The following is a 21,993-nucleotide window of genomic DNA, read 5'->3' on the forward strand; positions in this document are numbered from 1 at the left end:
GAGATATTACATTAGATTATTTTTATAATCTCCAAACTTTTAGAAGTTGGATGGGGTATTCACATATTAACTGGTATGTGGTTTGTTCGTTGTTTTAAAGCACATGTGTGATTTTGTTTAGGCTTATATTGAAATCTTCATTTTAAGTTATTTTAATTCCAGTTAACATACAGTGTAATATTAGTTTCAGGTGTACAATATAGTGATTTGGCACTTTCACCACCCTGTGCTCATCACAAGTGCTCTCCTTAATCCCCATCACCTGTTTCATCCACCACCACCCCCAGCACCCCAGTTGCTATCAGTTTGTTCTTTATTTTATTTTTTAAAAGATTTTATTTATATATTTATTCATGAGAGACATAGAGAGAGAGAGAGAGGCAGAGACACAGGCAGAGGGAGAAGCAGGCTCCATGCAGGGAGCCTGACGTGGGACTTGATCCTGGGTCTCCAGGATCACGCCCTGGGTGGAAGTCGGCACTAAACCGCTGAGCCACCCGGGCTGCCCCAGTTTGTTCTTTATACTTAAGAATCTGTTTCTTGATTTCCCTCTCTCTCTCTTTTTCCCCTTTGCTCTTAACAAATGAGTGAAATTATATGGTAAATAAATCTTCAGTTTTTGAATTGCTAAATCAGTTTAAGCAAGAGTGGGATGAGAAGCATCTCAGTTAAATGGCATGCCATTCACAAAAAGAAACTGACCAAGTGGCAAGAGAACGTTGCCAACGATTCCCTGTTTGCTCCAGCTAAATAAATTTGGCCTCAGAATCCTCAACACCGTGTTCCATGCAGCCTCTGTCAAGCTATTGGGTCTAACATGGGAAAGAAATGACCTGCTATCCTTGTTCTAAACCACTACCAAATAGCAAACAAAATAGATTTTGTCTGTAGGATTTAGAGCTTCATGGCTGGAGAATGAGAGAGAGATGGTCTGCATAACTGGGAGTTCACACTCTGAAGCAGAGATGAGCTGGAATTGCTTAGATTTCTCTGATTTTTAGCTGGGTACGTTGCAGACCAGATAAAGGACTAGTTTCCTGAACAACTCAAGAAGGCTCCATCCACAAAAAATGAATGCAAACAGTATCCCACCTGGAGCTGTGCAACATGAAGGCCCTGCCCAGAATAGAGACACCATTTTCCAGCTTCCCCTTAGAGCTAGCTAGGGCTAGGTTTCTAAGATGTGGTCAATAGCAAGTGAGTAGGAGATCTGTATGGGAGATCTTTATAGGAGAACTATAAAGAACTGAAAGGAGTTCTTAAAAAAGAAGCAATTGTGTTTTTTATTTTCCTTTTTACTTTCCTACTGGGTAGAATAGTGAGTTAATTGCTGGAGCTTCAGCAGCCATTTTGGCCTATAAGGTAGCAGCCATATGTGGAGGATAGCAGAACAAGAAGGTACAAAAAGCTTGAGTGTTTGACAACTGTGGAGCCATTATACAAGCCCCAGATTGCTGACTTCTGAATTTTGTTTATACAAGAGAAAAACAACATCTTTGTTTAAACCATTGTCATTCTGGATTGTCCAACCTTTACAACATACCCTTAATTCTTATGTATATATTCTTCTTAGCTTGTTCCTTTTAGAAAGTCTATCCTTTCCTAAAGTCTAACACTGCCCAGAAATCTGGGACAGGGAAAGGGACCAGGTTGGTACTTTGCTGTCTGCTGCCCATCCCCTCACCTTAGGTCTCTTCCAGTCCACTCGGGTGTGGTCTCGAGCATCACTGTTCTTCCACTGCTGCATGATCTTGGCTGGGATGGTGTCTGTGTAGTTCACCAACTGGAAACCTGTCACATTTGCTCCACTCTCCTTGAATTTGTTTAAGTCAATATCCATGAAACCCTGTGCAGGGAGGAGGGGAAAGAAGTCAGAACATGCTGCCTGTATAAATCAATTTAATCATGTTAGAGGATCACAGGATTTTCCACTGTGTTCCATAAGGTGAAACTGGATGAATGGAGAGACATTTGTACTTCCCTTCCTCCTGAAGGTTATCACTTAATTTGTACACTGTTAGCAGCACAGTGGTTAAGAGCACTTGCTCAGAAGCCAGCCTTACCTGGGTTGAAGTGCTGGCTCTGCACAGTCATTAGTTAAACTACCTTCGACTAAGTTGCCTGATGGTTTCTTGTCTAAATAACAAAGGTTAGGAAGTTGGGGAGAAAAAGTAATGTGATGATGCATGTCAGGTCTGTGGTGTAGACTGAATGGCTGGGATACCACAAATGATACCACAAATATGGAACAGAATAGACACATAAGGAGGGAAGGGCCTACTCTACCACCCACATTCCCCACCATTTTGAGAGAAGAATCTGAAGTCCATCAGGAACAAGCTCCTGTGGGCTCCCAAAGATCACCAGCGAGTCTGTGGAAGAGGTGGGATTCTGATCTGGATTCTGACCATCGCTCACTCCATGCTCTTTCCTGTACCACAGACTAGCTTTTCTCTACCCAGTGCGGCCTGATTAATTCTAACCTCCATAAAGGATTCTTTACCAGGAGTAAATCTTTCCTCCCTATTTGGTGAAGTTCATTCAAATTCAGGAGGCCTTTAACTTCTAAAGGAAACCTGATATTTGTATAATATATTCCATAGTGCACAGTACTTTCATATCTATGTTTCACTTTATGACTTCATAAGGTAGAAATTATATGTCTATTTTCCATATAAAGAAACTGAGACAAAGTGGGAGAATTGATGACAACGTCATCCAGTGAGTCAGTGGCAGAGCATAGACCAGAACTAAAGTATTCTGAAGGTCTTTACTCATCATTTAACAAACATTTTTGAGAAACTCTAGTGCACTATTCTAATAGTGTATAAAAGTTCCTTCTCTTGTGAAGCTTACATTCTAGTCAATAAACATTGTGTAGCATAGTATATACAATGAAATCCTATATACTATCCAAGTCTCTTAATTTCTCATTGACTTATCTAGTTCCTTGTTTAAAAGATCTAGTCCTAAACAACTCTGACTCAAAGATCCTCCCCCAAATCCCCACAAGTGCCTCTAAAATTTTGATTATTATTTATATTTTATAAGTAAGCCAAGCTCAGTTCTACTCAGAGCCTATGTCCTAGCTCTTCTCTCTGCCTCAAAATGTTCTTTCTCTGGCTGGATCCTTTCTGTCTTTAGGATCTCAGCCAAAATGCAGTCTCTTCAGAGAGCTCTTTCCTGGCCTCTTATCTAAAGATCCAATTCCCACCCTGTGGTAGATGCTGTCAATAAGTACTCTGCTCATGTACACTTCCCTTTATACATTGATATTTCATTTTTAAAAGACTTTATTTTTGAGAGAAAGAGGGAGAGAGAGAGAGAGAGACAGAGACAGAGATGACAAGTAGGGAGGTGGGGCAGAGGGAGAAGGAGAAGGGGAAGCAAGACTCCATGCTGAGCAGGGAGCCTGATGTAGGACTTGATCCTAGGACCCTGAAATCATGATTTGAGCTGAAGCTGATGTGTAGCCCACTAAGCCATGCAGGTGCCCCTGCTATTTCACTTTTTATACTAACTACAAGTACCTATTACTTCAACTCTGTGGGAATTAATACACCCAAGAGCAGCATCCAACCAATGACAAATGGAAAGCTAGTAGATTAATACTCCCGGATCTTTTCCCCAGCAGTGGGGGATGGGTGGAGGAGAGGACAACCCTCAGGCCCATTCTACATTAATGTCTAGAGCTTCCTTTAAGGGATTAGGCTCCTGCAGGAGTATGTGTCTTGATTGTGCACCTTTATGGGATGCTGGCCTGTCCCTTCCTAACTTCCCAGATTCCCTAATTGGTACCCAAAGAAACCACTTGTTCTTGAATCCTTGTCTTTTTTTTTAATAATAAATTTATTTTTTATTGGTGTTCAATTTGCCAACATACAGAATAACACCCAGTGCTCATCCTGTCAAGTGCCCCCCTCAGTGCCCATCACCCATTCACCCCCACCCCCCGCCCTCCTCCCCTTCCACCACCCCTAGTTCGTTTCCCAGGGTTAGGAGTCTTCATGTTCTGTCTCCCTTTCTGATATTTCCTACCCATTTCTTCTCCCTTCCCTTCTATTCCCTTTCACTATTATTTATTTGAATCCTTGTCTTAAGTCCTACTTCTAGAAGACACCAATAAGTCATCCCACCACCCAGTCCAGCCAGTTCCTTCTCAGTGTCCTGTTTTAGTTTCTCCAGGGTGTTTTTCCCTATTTGAAAAAAGATCTCTTTTACTCATTTGATCCCTTGTCTTCCTTTTCCCATTGGAGTATTGGCTCCATGAGGACAGGGAGCTTTTCTCTTTTGTTCATTGATATGCCCTGAAGCCTGGCATCTAGAGCAATGTCTGGTATACAGCAGATGCTCAATATATATTTGCTGCATGAGTGAATAAAAGTCAGAGACTTCCTCAAGCAAGAATGCTAATTAGGCAAGGGAAATATGATAAGGAGACAGCAAATGTCAGTGGATGAATTTAATTGGTTGGAAAGAGAAGCTCAGGTTAACTTTTCCCATAGCCACAGTTTATAGACTTTCACAGAGGTTTACTGATTTGCACAACAGTCTAGCAAGTTGTTAGTACAGATAGAAATAAGGATATATACTTGAAGACATTGTACCACGTAGGAGATATTCCATCACTGGTTAAAAGCTAATGCACAGTTGAGAAATTTCTCATCATTTTTAGAGAACTTTAAAAAGAACATCTTGTTCATAAACTAACTATTGAGAGAATCAAATGGAAATTATCTCCTTCAGTCATCTTCTGTCACTCGAAATCTATTAGCCAGCTCCTGGGCATTTTGCACTAAATGCCCCCATCGTGAACATAATGGGGGCCACAGTAAACGGCAGAGTTTATTTGAACATAAATGTCACTCGCTCCCATCATCAGAATGTCTGACTACAAGGTTAATGGAGCCAAACCTTGGTTATGTCTAATCAAACTTATGGGACCCTCTAATGGAACTCCTTGTGCTCCCCTGGGAAGGACTGGGCAGAGGATGATAAACTCCTATCTGTGATGTCAGGTAAAAAAAAAAAAAAAACATTAGGGAATGACTTGAGGTCAACGTACATTCATCTAATAGCTGGCATTTTCCCTCCCATGTAAGATCTCATGCTGGAATGGTCATCTTGAATCTCTATTATGTACTTAATCACTAGGAAATGAGTCTTTTATAGTGACTATGTTTGATTTTTCCATAATGCAAGAAAATGGACTCTGCCAGTATAGACAAATGCTCTTGACTAAGAAGGAGAAATAAATGCATTAACTGTTTGCCTACTACTTAACTGGAAAGTCCAACTCATTCTATTTCCTGAGAATGCTTATAGAACAAGGTTCAAGGTTTAACAAAATAATTTTCTAATTTTCTTTGCCATTTTATTTAAAAAAACCCAATAACTTTGGGTAATGTTTGATATTTAGAATATTTTTCTTACTCTGCTTAATCTGTGATATTAGTTATAGGTGTAAGGATGTAACATTGGTAATTATATTTTATTAAGGGTTTAAACTATGAAGTTTAATAGTCACCATTCTATTTGAGCCATTTTGTCCATTTTATAACATGCCCCCAAACACTGGGTCCATTGCTCTGTACACTGTACTATTGAATACAAATGAAATCAATGCACAAGATGCTTCAAGTTATTTGGTATAACAAACCAGGTCTTCTAAACCCAGGCTCCTTCCAACTGTCCCTGCAGAGCTGTACCAGCTGCTGCTCTTCAGAGGGTGACTCTGTTTCTCATCTAAAATAATGTTTTGAGGCACCTGGGTGGCTCATTCAGTTAAGCATCTGCCTTTGGGTCAGGTCATGATATCAGGGTCCTGGGATTGAGCATTGCGTCAGGCTCTCTGCTCAGCAGGGAGTCTGCTTGTCCCTCTTGCTCTGCTCTTCCTCCCTGCTCATGCTCTCTCTTGCTCTCTCTCTCTCTCTCCCTCAAATAAATATATACAATCTTAAAAAAATAAAATACACGTTGTGACAAGTGAGCTCTTGGAGCTGTTATGTCCCTATGCTCCTGTGTGCTGTTTTGACACCTCTATGGCCCTTCATACTGTCCCACGTGTGTCCGATGAATGTGTGACATAAGATGAATGCTCTGCCTCCTGTCTTCATTCAAGCATAGATGACCTGGCTGGTGTACTGCAGGCTCTCAGAATAGAGGTCCTCAACCTGAGGGATATATCAGAATAACTTCAAGAGCTTTATAGTCATCTCTAAGGATTTTCATTCAGTAACTCTGGAGAGGAAACTGGACACCTGTATTTTTAAAATTTTTAAAAAGATTTTATTTATTTGAGACAGCAAGAGCACACACACAAGCACAGAGGGAGTGAGGGAGCAGACTCCCTGCTGAGCAGAGAGCCCTATTTGGGGCTGGATCCTAGGGCCCTGAGATCATGACCTGAGCTGAAGGCAGATACTTAACTGACTAAACCCAGGTACCCTTAGACACCTGTATTTTTATAAAATGCTAATGCTAACAAAAAATCAAAGTTCAATGTATTAAAATTATAAAGATACTCATTAGAATAATTCCAAATGATAGCACAAATAACAAACATTGAGGAATAGGTGTGCAGGATAGTATAAGATGATTGATCATCTTTCTAATGGGAGAGTCACAGATAGGATTAAAATTGATTAAGGAAGAGAAAGAGACACATTCTGTATATTATGTAGAAATGTGGAGGAAACCACCAGAATCACCAAACACAGAAAAGGCTTAAGATAGTTATTTTTAATAAGTATGAGATTGAAGAGAACAGGCATTTGCTTTTTATTTTATACCCTTCTGTAATATTTTTTCTATTTCACTATATGAATATAGTTCCTTTTTATACTATGAAAAAATAAAAATAGCTTCTCCAAATAATTCTGATGTACTTTGATGGTTAGGAATCATCTGTCAGTGGAGGAAGGAGTGGCTGTGGCAGAACAAGGAAGATAAGTTGTCTCATTTATTGAAACTTTGTTATGGTGTGTTAAGGGAGCCTTGCTTACTTTGTTATCTCCTGGGTTGGAGATAAAGAATACTGGCACAGTTAACTGCTCCACTGAAACATAGCTTCAGAAGCATTGCTCATAAGAATAACAAAAACAGGAATAATGGCTGAAGTTCTACTTCATATGCATTACATAACTTCATCTCAACAACCTTCTGAGAGTGATAAGTTTACTGTCATTTAAAAATGAAAAATGAAATAATTAGTCAACAGTCACCCTTAGATTTATTTTAAACATTTCCCAAGTTCTTATCCTGAGCCAGGCATTCTGTTAAATGCTTTATATAGATAATCTTATTTTATCCCCCAAACAACCCTGAAAGGTGAATATGCACAGTAGGCACCAGATGCTTATTTGCATAAATGAGTTGAGTGAGTATCCATCCCAATTTTATGTTGAAGAGCTGTGGTTCAGAGACTTTTGGAAACTCTCTTGAGATCACACAGCAAGCAAGAATTCAGACCATAGTCCAATCATAAAATCTGTCTTCTTTGTCAATATGTTACATTTCCTTCCAGGTAGAGGAACACATGAACTTAGCTTTAGAATGGAGCTGCCAGACTGTCCAAAGAGGGACAAAGAAACTATGACAGTGTGGATGACATAGCTAATAGCCCTGAATAAATGATTCACCTTGCTGAAGAGAGGCCTTCTAGTACAGCTTTCTAGCTTTTTTTTTTTTTTTAAAGATTTTATTTATTTATTAATGAGAAGCAGAGAGAGAGAGAGAGAGAGAGAGAGGGGCAGAGACAGGCAGAGGGAGAAGCAGGCTCCATGCAGGGAGCCCGACGTGGGACTCGATCCTGGGACTCCAGGATCATGCCCTGGGCTGATGGGCAGTGCTAAGCCGTTGAGCCACCCGGGGTTGCCCTACAGCTTTCTATCTTAAAGGAGTATTTGTGGTTGAACATCCTAGGTTTCTTTCCTTGACACTAATCTCTGAAGATTGGCTAGATGTTTCTCAAGCCCCTGATTTATCTAAAGTCTATTAGTGCCCACCTACCCTACATCCAAACCAGGGGGTCGGCAAATATTTTCTGTAAAGGGCCAGATTGTGAATATTTTCGGCTTTGCAGGCCATATGGCTTCTGCTGTAATTATTCAACTCTGCCATTATAGCATGAAAGCAGCCATAGACAATAGTAAATGAATGAGCATGGCTGTGTCCCAACAAAATTTATTTATGGACACTGAAATTTGAATTTCATATGATTTTCACAAGTCATGAAATATCATTCTTTTCATTTTTTCCAATAATTTAAAACTGTAAAAACCATTCTTAGCTCATGAGCCAAACAAAATGAGGTGACAGCTGGAACTGACCCTTAGACCACAGTTTACTGACACCTGATACAAAGATGTTGGAGATCAGACCAAATCCCTCATTGTACATATGGGGAAAGTGAGCTCCAGAGAGGACACTAGAGGCCTAAGGCCATATAGCTAGTTAGGGGATTAGCTGGGGTTACAACCTGACTCCCTTATATGTCATTGCAGGAGCAGTGCAATGCTGACCAGCTATTGGAATAGAATGGGAGTAAAAGTGCTTAATTAAGTAGTTAACATAGACATTCCTTCTAACGTCAATTATAATTTTCAAAGGATTAGAATGAAAAGCCATTTCAAATAATTATGATATCCTAAAGAGATGTTTAACACTATAACTACATTGGATATGCTTTCATGTAGCTGTGAAGATTTAGAAAATGCTTTCAGGATCATGAAGAGGCTCTGGGCTATCATTATGACTATTAATTACCACGTGTGGCTGGAAACAAAAGAACTGATTATACACACTTATTGGTTACTTAACCTCTCCAAGGCTCAGTTCTCTGGTCTTCAAAATGCAAATATAATAGCACCTACAGCATAGAAGCAGTGGAAGTTTGAAAAGAATACGTTTAAGCACTTAAAACTGTGTCTAGCACATAGTAAGTGCTTAGTGAACATTCGCTATTATCACCAATATCATTATCATGGCCTCAAAAGAAGTTAAGTGTTGCTAGAACTGCTTCAAAACCAGGCAGTGGGCCAAGCAAGACGCCTGAGAGAACATGAGGCAGGTGTACAGGGACACTGCTGTTGGAGGATGAAAAGCTTTATCTTCAAAGCTAGATTTCCTTTTTCTCTAGGATGCTTTCAAGGGGGTCACGTGCAAGCGGTTCAGCCCTCATCATCCTGCTTGCATGGACACCACATCCGTCAGAAGGAAGAGGGAACATCCAGCATTGTTAAAGGGGCCAGGAAGAAGGTTTATTAAACAAGACCTGGGACACTAGAAAGAGTACTGGCTTCTGTTTCATCCCCGTGAGATCTAGAAGAGGTAGCGTTAGAATAAATCAAAGAAACTACTTTATCCTGAGAAGGGCACAAGTTGAACATGCCAAATTTCCCCCACTCATCAGATAGATTCTTAGATGACAGCTCCAAAGAGAGGATGGTTACAGGGAAGTGAAGTTTGAAAAGTCTTGTTGCATTAGAAATACTGGAGAAAGTGGGAATAATCAATCTGAAAAATGCTGGAAACTGAGAAGGTAAGCGGAGGATGTATGCAGATCCTGGAAGGGCTGTCATGGGAAAGAAGGGGAATATTTATTCACCAAGACTCCAGAAGGCAAGCCTGTACCTGTGAATGGATAGAAATCACGGCAGGCAGATTTGGGCTAGAATATAATGACAACTGCCATAGCACCTAAGATGTGTCAAAGCCTGTACTGGTAGTAGGCATAATGCTAAGGGCTTTATTTTTATTATCTCACTTAATCCTCATAACAAACCTGTGGATCGGGTACTTTTACCATTACCATTATGCAAATGAGAAAACTGAGACTTAACTGAATGGGAATGGCTTCTGCCCAATATCACACAGCCAATGATGGGCAGAGACCACAGTTGTAGCAGGTAACAAGACACTCGGCTTGTTTTCCCAGCACTGTACATCCTGCCTCCTCACTGCTAGTCCTGTCAGTCTGACTCCTCCATCTCCTGCAGCGAAGCAAGTGGGATGGCCTGAATCTCTACAGTAGGAAGGATTTAGCAGGTCTCCAGGAGATGAGGACGTTTGCCTTCAGTTCCTTTAATGTGACCTGCTGCTTGAAATTGTTTCTATCACACTGAGGTCTGTCTCTCTCCCTGAACCTGCAGTTGTCCTTCATGCCTGCTCCAAGAGACTGTGGGTTCCCAGGGGGTGGGACCTCAGTCCCCACCATATTTGCAACACAGCACCCGGAGCACACAGATGGCTCAATTCCAGCTAAGGAATTAAGGAAGAGATAGCAAATGTCTTTGCTCACCCTTTTCATTTCTCTCACATGCTTCCACCCTATCACCTCTCAGCTTTTGTCCTCTGGATTAAAGAGGGCTTTTCATTGACTTTTCCATGTAGTATATTCTGAACTAGGTCATAAATAAGAATTGTCAAGAAAACAGATTTAGGGACAGTCACACAAGTTCTGTCCTGTCTTTGAACCATAAGAGCTGTTTGCCTTTGGGCAATGGTCTCAATCTTTCCTTGCACTAGTTTATCGATCTGTAAAGAAGAGCATTGGCTGGATCAATGATCATTCAAGCTATGTTCCCAGGTTGCAAGCATTTTAGAGGTCACCATGATGGGGTAGGGGAATGCAAAAGAATGGGGTCCTAGATCCCTATCCTCCCTCTATGAAAGCAGCACTTTTTTTCATCTGTTTTACATGTTGGGGGCGCCCACCAAGATTCCATTTGAAAATAGAGCTTTTAACTAAAAAGTTTAGAAACTTCTAAGCCAGTTGATTTCTCTCATAAGGGCTCTTCCAGCTTTGATCTACAGTTCTGTGAACACATAGGTGTGTGCACATGAATATGGATATATATGAATTCATGGAATATTCCTTAGCTGAGGACTCAGTTGTGTCCTCAAATCACCATGTCTCTGCATAAGGGTCTTCACATTTTCCTATTTTAGTCACTTTAACCAACCAAAACTTAAATGTATCCTCACTTTACATAATCCCTGGTAACATGCAGTCTTATCTGGTTTCTGCAAAGTCAATAAGACATTGTAGCTGTGTTTAAATCAGCTAAAACACTGTCTGTATTGGAAAAAACCACTAGTGTTAACTTATCCAAGTGCATTTGAAACCAGGGAGGCAGGTACCTGTATGCTTGGATATCTGTCAACACCCAGGTGTCCATTGTTGCCAAAGTATTGTCAAAGCCAGTCAGGTTGTCTCAGTCCAGGGGTTTAGGATAAAATGCTGGCACTTTGTGTCAGAAGATCCAGGGCCCCCTGACGGGGTTATTGATGCATGGGCCAACAAATACATTATTTGGCCTGATACTGGTTAGTCTCCCCGAGCTTCCATTTATGTTAACAGTGTTCTAACTGGCTGCAGTCAGAGGTGACACCTGGCCAGAATAAGAGCCAAAGGTCAATTCAAAATTCAGCCTAGTGTGGGGCCTAGAGTTCTTGGCTGACTTGAAACCAACAACATCTTCCTTTTACATTGATCCAAACCTTCCTGTCCAGGGAGGATCAGATGAAGACTACAGAAAACCTATGTTTTGATGAAATGCCAGCTTAAGCATTTTCAAAGTGTCTCAATACAGTAGGTGTCTATTGAATGCTTGGTGAAAAATGAATGACAGTCCAAACATTAGATAAATTTGAAATCTACTAGAATGGGGAAAGGAATGTTTTAGTTTAGTTACTCATTTAATGCTCCCATTCATCTCTGAGTACTTAATATTGCAAAGAACATAGTAGACAAAGCAGTGCAGCCAAGAATCACAGGTGTGATCCCTGCTTTCAAGTTATTTATGATTTAGTGAGGAATGTCACTATTACCCAAGTAATTGTAGAGCAACTAAATGAACAAAACCTGACCTTGGCGTTTAGGGAAGGCTCCCTGGTAGAAGCAATGAAGCCTGAAAGAGGACATTTGGTTGGGTGAAAAGTGCAAGGAATAGCCTTTTAAGCAGAAAACATATATGCTTGGAGGTTCCAATTCAGAATGACAAAGGGCAGTAAATCAGAGGAAGCACACGTTACACACCAGCCTGGATTCAAATTTCAGCTCTTTTATCTCCTAGCTCTTGGCTACAGGCAAGCTACTTAACTTTTCTGTGTCTTGAGATCCTTCACTGTAAAATAAGGATTATTATTTTATTGATATCCTATGACTGGTGAAGATTACCTAATGAACATATGTTAAATTCTTAGAATGATGCCTGGCACAAAGTAAGTACTCACTTAGAGCCTCACAACTCATGGGACTCCATGTTCCTTCCATTATATTATCTGCTTTTCTGTTTTAAAAAGAGGGACAAGTAAGAAGTAAGGACTGAGCCCTTGCATTTACACATTATCCCAACCTCCCGCCACAATTGGTGCTGAAGCATCTGTTCCTTCTGCTTCTAAGCTGGTGGTGGCAAGGAGGTTTCATGCTCTGAAAGAGCAATTGCAGACACTGTCTTGCATATCTGGAATAGTCTGTTAACTCAGCATGGAAAGGACTATTCCAAATCAGCCAAAGTGTGCATGGCTTGCAAGAGCAAAGGCTACTAGCACTGAATGCTTAAGATTAATGGAGCAGCATCTCCCTAGTGATGAAAGAAGCCAATGTGGGATGGGCATTTTGTTTTTGATATCCCTGGACTGTAGAGAGAGGCAGGAAAACTAGAACCATAATTTATGGAAATTACAGATCCGCAAAAGTCCTCTTGACAATTTATTCCTTTAAAAAACATCATATCAAATCTTCAACAAATTGACACTCTGCATATATATATATATATATATATATATATATATATATATATAATTTTTTTTTTTTGCAAATGATAATGAGTCACTGTCAGAATTGGGATGAGACCCCAGGCTTCTGCTGCACCCATTGTTCTAAAACTCGGCATAAAATAGCTCATTTTATCTTTAACTTGTGAAGTGCGTATTCATATTCCCACCTACAGATAAGGAAACTGAGGTACAGGGAGGTGAAGTGACTTGCTCAGTGTCACAGCTAGTAAGTGGGTGAGTCAAAATTCAAACCAAGGAAGTTTCAGGAGGAAAGGAGTTTATTTCTCAGATTTGTTCAATCGTAATACCAGGCCTCAGAGTTGCAAGTTTTCCCTAATTTGGGCAATGTGGCCCGATGAAGAACAAACCTAATTTTTAGGTCTAGAGAGATCTGAGTTCAAATTCTAGCTTTAGCCCCATGACCTTAGAAAATTTCTTTCAGAAACTTGAACCTCTTTTTTTCTCATTCATAAAATGGGAATATGATCTCATTTTTCTTGGAGGGATACAGAAACTCTCAGAGGTCTCTAGAGTGAATTAGTCTAGTGAGGTATAAGTGTGAAGAGCAACAGACTGGACTTTGTCCTATGGAATGCTTGGGCCACTTAGCAAGTAAGGATCCTTTGGGATCTGGGATTTGGCTTTCTTCCCACCTACTTCCTCTTTGCTTCCAGAGTTTCTGCAATGTCAGCGTTGGTGATCATAAAGCAAACCATGTGTTTGCACTGTTCTAGGAGAGTGAGGTGAGAGAAACTGGAGGGAGCAAAGGGTGTATGGAAGAGAGAATGGGAAGCTGCAGGGGGTCTCATCAGTGAAGAGAGACTGTGATAGGGGTCAGGAAGGCTGGAAGGAACACCTCTGAACCTTTTTCTTGGTCTCCATGTTTCTGCCTGTTTCTTTCTCACACACACACACACACACACACACACACACACACTCACTCACACACAGGCACAGTGCGGAAACTGAGAGGCAGCAGTGGGGGGTATGAAGCACAAAGAACAGAGCAAACAATTGCTCCAAATCCCAGGCCCAGCTCTATTGTTTAACTTCTCAGTGACCTAAAGCAGGTCACTTCCCTTCTCTGGGCCTTAAGTGCTCATTTATAAAATAAGGGGCTGAGTGAGATGAGCTCCTAGGGACCCTTCAGCACTAGCTCTTTTGGACTTTTCACTTTTTTTAAGGATTTTATTTATTTATTCATGAGAGAGAGGCAGAGACACAGGCAGAGGGAGAAGCAGGCTCCATGCAGGGAGCCCGATGTGAGACTCGATCCCGGAACTCCAGGATCACGCCCTGGGCCAAAGGCAGGTGCTAAACTGCTGAGCCACCCAGGGATGCCCTCTCTTGGACACTTCAAACCAAGGCAAAGGCATGCTCTTCATAGAACCACTGGCCACATGGATTCACTGTCATCCTTCCCAGACACCCTGTAGCCTATAGAGGACTCTCTAGTCTCTGACTACCATGCTCTGGCAACTCAGATGGCCATTTATGGGGGCTTGCATAATTACCTCACACTGATTTTTTCTTGCATTTTTAAAAAATAGGCTCCAATTTTTGGAGTGTGGAGTCCAATGTGGGGCTTAAACTCATAACCCTGAGATCAAGACCTGAGATGAGATCCAGAGTCGGACACTCAACCAACTAAGTCACCCAAGCGCTCCCTCTCACTTTCTTTAGAACTTCAGTTACATGTTCCAATGTGGCTGGAAGACAAGGCCTTGTTGCTTCAGGACAAAAGTTAAGCTGTGTGATTCTTCTCTTATGAGAAACTTCCCATAGGAGCCCCGTGCAGTGCTAGGCTCAAGGACATGCTTGATCCACCCTTGATGATAGATTGGTTGTCTGTTAGAAGCATGTACTGTGAAAACATATTGAGGGAACAGAGAGGTGCTCAGGCCGGAAGAACAAACACCAAACACAAGTAGAGTAGGCATTTCTAAGCATGTGAAGGTTGCTTTGTGGAAGGGCAGCAGAGATATTCTGCAAGGCTTCCAAGAGAGCACATGGTGCCAAAAGTGCAGAGAGGGTTGCACGGCAGACTGGGCCCCCTTTGAGGAAGACTAGAAACCTCAGATCTATTTGAGGAGAGAAAGGGCTGCCTGAGGGCAGTGAGTTCCCTACCACTGGATATCATTCAAGCAGGAACTGGATGGATGGGCTTCTATTAGGGGTGTTGTAGAGGAGATTCTGGCCCTTTATGGGAAGTGGATTAAAAGCCCTCTTAGGCCCATCTTTGTCTACTCATGTGCATATTCATAACTGTGTTCACATTTCCAGTACTTCTGCTACTCTTAGCATTTTGTATTCAAGGGTTTTGCCTGTAAGAGCATGTGATGTGTAGGTATGAACATTGTTTATTTCCTGAGCAGTCATTTCCCTCATTCATTCATTTAGTGACTTTTTAAAGAACACCTGTTACATGCAGCTCCCTCTGCCAGGCCCTGGCAGAATTCATCAGTGAACAAGGCAGACCTGTTTCTTCCTCTAGGAGCTTAAAGACAGAGATGAAGACATTACATAATTGTGAGTCAGTCATGGATGAGGTTTGGTTTGGGAGAGGGTTGAGGGACCTCAAGACAGTATTGTGTCCCCGGATATTAAATGTCTTTTTTCACCCACTATTGATAATGATGATGATGGTACGATGATTATTATGGTGGCAATTACTAACACTTATTGAGTGCTTATTTGGGCCAAATATTTACTAGACACACTTTATAACTTTAATTGTCATAATACCAATGAGGAGGTAGACAATATCACATTATTCCCTCTTTTACAGATGAGGCAAGGAATGTTTAGAACAAGTAGGTAACTTGACTAATATCATATGGCTAATAGATATAAAGCCAGAATTTAAAGCCAAGTCTGTTGGACCTTCAACAACCCTTCCCAACTGCACCTCCTGCCTAAGCAGAGGCTATGGAAACCAGACGTGAGCTGGTATGGCAGTAAGACAGTCAGAAGAGAAGTGCAGAAGAAAGTGGGCTAGGGTGGCTTTACAGAAGGTGGAGACAGATTTCTCAGCATAGGAGAGAAAGAGACTAAAGAACAGTTTCTTCTCAGGACCTGACAGAACAGAGTGCAACAGCACAGAAACGGACACTTGGATTCACTGCCCCATGAACCAAACCTTCCTACTCCAACACTTTACAGGTGTTAATATGCAACCACATGGTGAGAACGGCTGACTGTTCTGATACCCAAATCCAGTGAGACCTGGGGTGACCTCACTGTCTCTCCCTCAGATACCTTATATACTAGAAATGATAGTTATAATGAAATTCCCTCAGTGTATAATTAAAAAGGTATCAAATAGGAGTTTTGAGAGCCTAAGTTTGAGTTTGAGGTCTACTGTAGGCAAGATTGAAACTCAAGCCCTCTTGTCAAGGACCACTCCCCCTAACCCCCAAACCTCCCTGCTCCTTTGTCCAACTTCCTCATGCTCAGCTGTCACAAGACACAGTACTAGGCACATGCATTCTGGAGTTCTGTGGTCCTGGAGGGGAGGCCCAGCTCCATCATTTTATAAACTTTGTGACTTTGGAAAATTCACTAATCCTTCTGAACTTCAGTTTATTCGTCTAAAAAGTGGGCAAAATATTATCAAGGGCTATGATAAGGGTTCAATAGATATGCATTTAAATACTTTCCTTAGTGCCTAGAATGTAGCAATGATTCAATGAATTGTAGTAGTTACTGCCATTGTATTATTGTCATTGTTATTCACTAGGGGTTTAAGGAATTCTGGGTCAGTGGGTCCTAGTGGCTTGGCATCAGGTTAGTCTGCTTGCTCTATTCTTATGACCACATTTCTTGTTTTTTTTTTTGTCAAATTCCCAAGAGCCCAACTCCATTGATTAGGTACCTGCCTTCCTCCTCTGCAGCTCAGTAATATAGCGGCTTGGAGCCTCAGTTCCCACATCTGTAAAATGAGTGTGATGAAATCTACCTTGCTTACTTCATTGGAGTATTGTGACATTCAAAAGCAAGTGGTGTGATTCATAAGAAACTCACATAAACTATAACAGCCGTGAAAATGGGAGAATTATGTTACTTTTACTGTTATTAACCCCCTAGGAGGCACCAAATGGTCCATATTGAAAGAGAATCAACACCTTCAGTGTTTTTCAAACTGGGATCTGCTGGACTCTGTATATTCTGAGGTCTGCTGGTTCTCGATAAGCATTTTACAATGTGCTTTTTGTTTCAATGAAACTCTAATCATCAATATTAATATTCTGGTCATTTGTCCCATGATGTGAGTACTTATTTTTACATTCCAGTGACACTACAGCATTTAACTATTAGCTCAGTGTTTTCCAAACTGACTCTGCAGATGCATTGTAGGGGTCCACAGGCCCTCTGTTTTGAGAAACACTAGTTTGGTCTAAGATTTGCTGCTGATGTATCACAAAGGTAAGAGCTATAACTCTGGATGGCCCTGACTGGTAAATGCCTGCTTTGACCACAACGTCAGAACAGCGAGTGAACATGAAGTCGGTACTGGAGTTTAGAGGAGAACAGATAGCCTGGCCCTCTGGTGTGTTCCAGGGCCTACATGCTTCTTTAAGAAATAATGGTATACAGGTGCTCAGTCAGCTGAGTATCCAACTCTTGATTTCAGCTCAGGTCATGGTCTTGGAGTCATGGGATCAAACCCTGAGTTGGGCTCTGTACTGGGTATGAAGGCTGCTTGGGATTCTCGCTCTCTTCCTCTGACTGCCCCATCCCCCAGCTTACCCTCTCTCTCTCTTTAAAAAACAAAAAAACAAAAAAACAAAAAAAAAAAGAGAGAGAAATAATGGTATAGCTCTTCAATTTCAGCAAGGTTCAAGTACACTTTATGGACATACCAGTGGTACAGAAATATAAATACACATCTATCCTATTGTATATAAAATATGAATACATACATATGCATATATGTGTATGTGTGTGTAAATGTATCCACAATATGTGACATAGAGATGGGTAGACTTAGTATATGTAGTAAGAATTCCCTACCCATGGAGCAGTGTTGAACTTTCCAAAACATGGTGATATTCAGCAACATCTTTGATCTCCCAGGTGACACTATGAGCCTTCAGATCAGGAACTATCATTCCCAGTTAATGGGGAGTTGCCCAGGATCACAGAGCTGGCTAAGGGTGGTGTCTGGACAAAAACCTGGGTTGAGGGGTGGAGGGTTCATGGTTGTTTTTACTCCCGGTCCATAAAGCTGTCCTCTCTGATCCACAGTCTCCTTCCCTCTTCTCTTCTAGCAGCCCCCCCAAAGCTGGCTATTTGAATCCGTCCACTTTTGGAAAACTGCTGTTGGCTACTTCGGAGCTTGTGCATTCCATTTCTCTTGTGCGGATAGAACTGTGAAATAAAAGTGTAGCTCCTTCCTTTTGTTAAATCTTTCAAAAGCTTCCTTGGTTTCTAACTCTATAATTACACCCTAATCACAAACACTCTGAAGGAGGGGGTCAGTTCCATGCAGCAGCAAGCTAATTATGTGGCGGAATTTCTAAAAATTATCATCTTATAAATTGCGTTATTTCTCTGAAGAGGGAAGAAAAACACACACCACATACTCGCCTATGTTTCAAACTGAATTAATTAGTAATTTGAAGCCTAATTATCAACTAATCTATTGGAACATGCAAGTCTTTTGTATTTGGATGGTATATGCAATTTGCATCCTATTAGCTGGCAGTTGTAAGGATATGAGAGCTCATTAGGTCAGAAGAAGAAGAATGCAGATCAGAAGGATACAGAAGCCCAAGGGGCTGACTTGGTGATGCAGTGACCAAGGGGTCACTTGGCAACAGATGGAGGCTGGCAATTTAATTATCTGGGGTCTTTCAGTGGCTCCAAGGCCACTGATATGTAATTTCTATCTTATCCCAGAGAGGTGATTATGCATGCCCCCACATTGTTCTGTGTATTCTCAAACAGCAGGATGCTTGCTCAGTCTGTACGGAGAGGCATGCTGGAGTAGTGCATATGGTGTTGGATACTGCCCACCAGCCTTGGTGCTAGCCCTAACTCTATCCCTGACTTGTTGTGTGTCCCTGGCCACACCACCTGCTGGTTCTGTTTCTCTATGAGCAGAGGAGACTCAGATGGCATTAATTTCCAAAGTCCCTTCAGGCACTAAGGAGCTGGGATTAGAGGGATGTCAAGAGTCTGCTTCATTACAAAGTCAAAAATTCTGTCTTTGCAAAATTTTTTAGGGTGAGGCTCCTGTTCCCTAAAAGTCTCTGGAGCTACCCACTGTTTAAAATGCAAATACCTCTGAGAAGTGTATCATATTTAGCTATTAACAACTGGGTCTGAATTAGCCTATCTCAATGAGCCCTTCTTATTTCTGGTCTTGAGTCTAAAATATTAGTATAGCCAAGGCAAGGAAGTTTTGAAGGGAAAGAAGGTTTAGGCAGGAACCTGTTTAAGATTGAGATTGGATCAGAAAGACAACTAGAATTTAAGGATTAGGCAGGATGTTTTGGTCTTATTTTTAGATCCTGTAATTTTGGCCTTTACATACAGCCAGACCTGGTGCCTTTGTTCTACTAATGACCTTTTTTCCAAAAATAAATAAAAGAGAGTAATATTTTGTTTCATTAGTTAACGCTACTCATAGGAATAATCAACACCAAATAATATGCCTAAAATTACATATACACTTCGTTATAAATAAAAATCTTAAAACCACATCTTAATGAAAACAGAAAATTGCAAAGACAAGCCAGGATTACAAACAAACTTTGTGGGAAAAGTTACCATTGGGGGAAAACTGATAATTGCTCATACTGTCAAATGGCAAAATGTGTTATCGATTAAAATATTTTAAACAATATAAAAACTTGTTATTGATTTGCTGGGAGATATAACCGCTTTGGAAAGTAATTTCCTCAAGATGTTAAACACAGAGTTACCATATAACCCAACAATTCCACTCCTAGGTATATATTCAAGAGAAAAGTTTGTGCCTAAATAGTCATAGTAGCTTTATTCATAATAGTTAAAAAGAGAAAATTACCCACGTGTTCATCAACCAATGAATAGATAAAATGCAGTATAGCCATAAAACAGAATATAATTTGGCAATGAAAAGGAGTGAAATACATGCTACAATATGGAAGAACTTTCAAAACATGATGCTAAGTGAAAGAAACCAGTCACAAAAGATAACATATTATATGATTCTGTTTGTATGCAATGTTCAGGATATGCAAATACTTAAAAGGTAGATTGCTAGTTGCCTAGTGCTGGGGGTGGGGTAGGGGATATAGGGAGCAGTGGGGAGTGAGTGCTGATGGGTGTGGGGTTTCTTTTTTGGGATGACAAAAAATTTTAAAGTTAGATTGTGGTGATGGTTTCATAATTCTGTGATTACACTAAAAAGCAATGAATTGTACGCTTTATATATGAACAGTATGGTATATGAATTACAACACCATGAAGCTCTTTACAAAATGTAAAAATGGGACTAAAGGCAAATTAAATTATATTTGGCTTTGGATAAAATTTTGGAAGAATCAAACTTCATGATAAAACAGATGGATGGGGCAGCCCAGGTGGCTCAGCGGTTTAGCACCACTTTCAGCCCAGGGTGTGGTCCTGGAGACCAGGGATCGAGTTCTACGTCTGGCTCCATGAGTGGAGCCTGCTTCTCCCTCTGCCTGTGTCTCTGTCTCTCTCTCTCTCTCTGTGTCTCTCATGAATAAATAAATAAAATCTTAAAAAAAAAAAGATGGATGGTCAAAACACAACACAAGAGAAATAGAATTGCTAGATATAATGGCCATAAAATAAAAGTTATAATGGCACATGTTATTAGGTAAAATTTAATATGAATAAAAAATATTTGATGACTCAAATCTTCACAACACTCAAATAATAGTGCCCAATAAAAAGAACTGCAATACATTAAAATGAAAACAAAAATTTTTAAGAAGACAAGCTTAATCTATATCACATAGAAAAGTGAATACAAACTAAATTGACATAATATTTTTCCTGTTGGAAAATTGCTTCTAGTTAAAGATCTGTCAATACTAGTATAATTGTGATTCTGGTGTTCGTACTTGTAAACACTATCACTAATGTCAAAATAGAGAGTCAAAACAATGGGGTGGAAACATCCTGTAGTTGTTCAAAGACGTGCCAGTTTTGTCCTTATTGTCAAGGGGCAAAACTGATTGAATCTGCAATTCAGATAACCGTCTCTTCTACGGAAGATTAGAAATTTACTAATAGTGTGCTGTGGTCTGACAAGTGAGAATGTTGAGGGGAAAAGGTAAATTTAGTATTGCAGCTCTGAATTCCCCCTTCCACCCATGCAGTTCCCATTAGCTGGGGACCACAGGAGCAAAGTAAGGCCCAAATGTGCAAAAATGCATAGACTGAAAGTCTGTAGTGCACTGTACTCACCAGATTTGCAAGGATGTAGTGGTAGCCAATGCCATTCTTCTCCAGCTTTATAATCTATAAAACATGATGTGAAGGGATTCACCAATCAGTTTTGCAATTAAAGCTATAACAGTATTAATAGCAACTAACACTGAGTGCTGACAATGTGCCGTTCCCTATCCTAAGTAGTGAGACTACCATATCACAAGTACTCAGTGATGGTGGCATTATTGATACCCTCATTTTACAGATGAGAAATTGAAGCATGGAGAGATTAAATAAGCTCCCTAAGTTTACCCGGCTATTAAGTGGCAGATGCAGGATTTGAAATCAGTTTTGTCTGATACTAGGGGTAGAGTAGTATTATCACACACACATACCCCATTCAGATGAAATGCTCATTTCGCTTCTTCCATAAAGTCTTTCCCTCGATGGAGATTCTTTCTTGGTGTGAATCTTATACTGTGTTGAATTTCCTGCCACTGTCATGACAATATCTGCTGCTTAGATGGATGGATGGGTGTGGGTGGATGGTCAGATGGGTGGGTTCTTGACCTTTAATTCCTTGCATGACACATATTCAGACCCAGTTCCTTCTTTTCCTAATATTGTGCCTTCTTCCCTAAACCAGTTGAGTACCCAGACATTAACTGAGCACTTAACCTGGAAGTTGGAAAGGAATTTGGGATCAGATGGTCCAATCTTCCACTGTACAGATGGGAAGTTCAGGGCTAAAGAGGGGAAGTGATTTGCCTAGATCCTGCAGCAGTGCTGGACAGGAACCCAAATGTTGTGAGTCTTAGC

General features: G+C 40.7%; 1 protein-coding gene across 4 annotated transcripts in view; it reads right to left on the bottom strand.

Annotated features, from left to right (window-relative positions):
* GRIA1 (glutamate ionotropic receptor AMPA type subunit 1) overlaps positions 1–21,993 on the bottom strand; it is a 306,425-nt gene that overhangs the window by 120,213 nt on the left and 164,219 nt on the right. For all 4 annotated transcript variants that reach the window (XM_077895794.1, XM_077895793.1, XM_077895792.1 and 1 more), the window contains 2 exons: positions 21,211–21,264; positions 1,685–1,846 (listed from right to left, as the gene is read on the bottom strand). In XM_077895794.1, the coding sequence (XP_077751920.1) occupies positions 1,685–1,846; positions 21,211–21,264 (216 nt within the window). The remainder of the gene's footprint in view (positions 1–1,684; positions 1,847–21,210; positions 21,265–21,993) is intronic.

The sequence above is a fragment of the Canis aureus genome, chromosome 4 (assembly GCF_053574225.1).
Source record: "Canis aureus isolate CA01 chromosome 4, VMU_Caureus_v.1.0, whole genome shotgun sequence".
NCBI classification, from domain to species: Eukaryota; Metazoa; Chordata; class Mammalia; order Carnivora; family Canidae; genus Canis; species Canis aureus.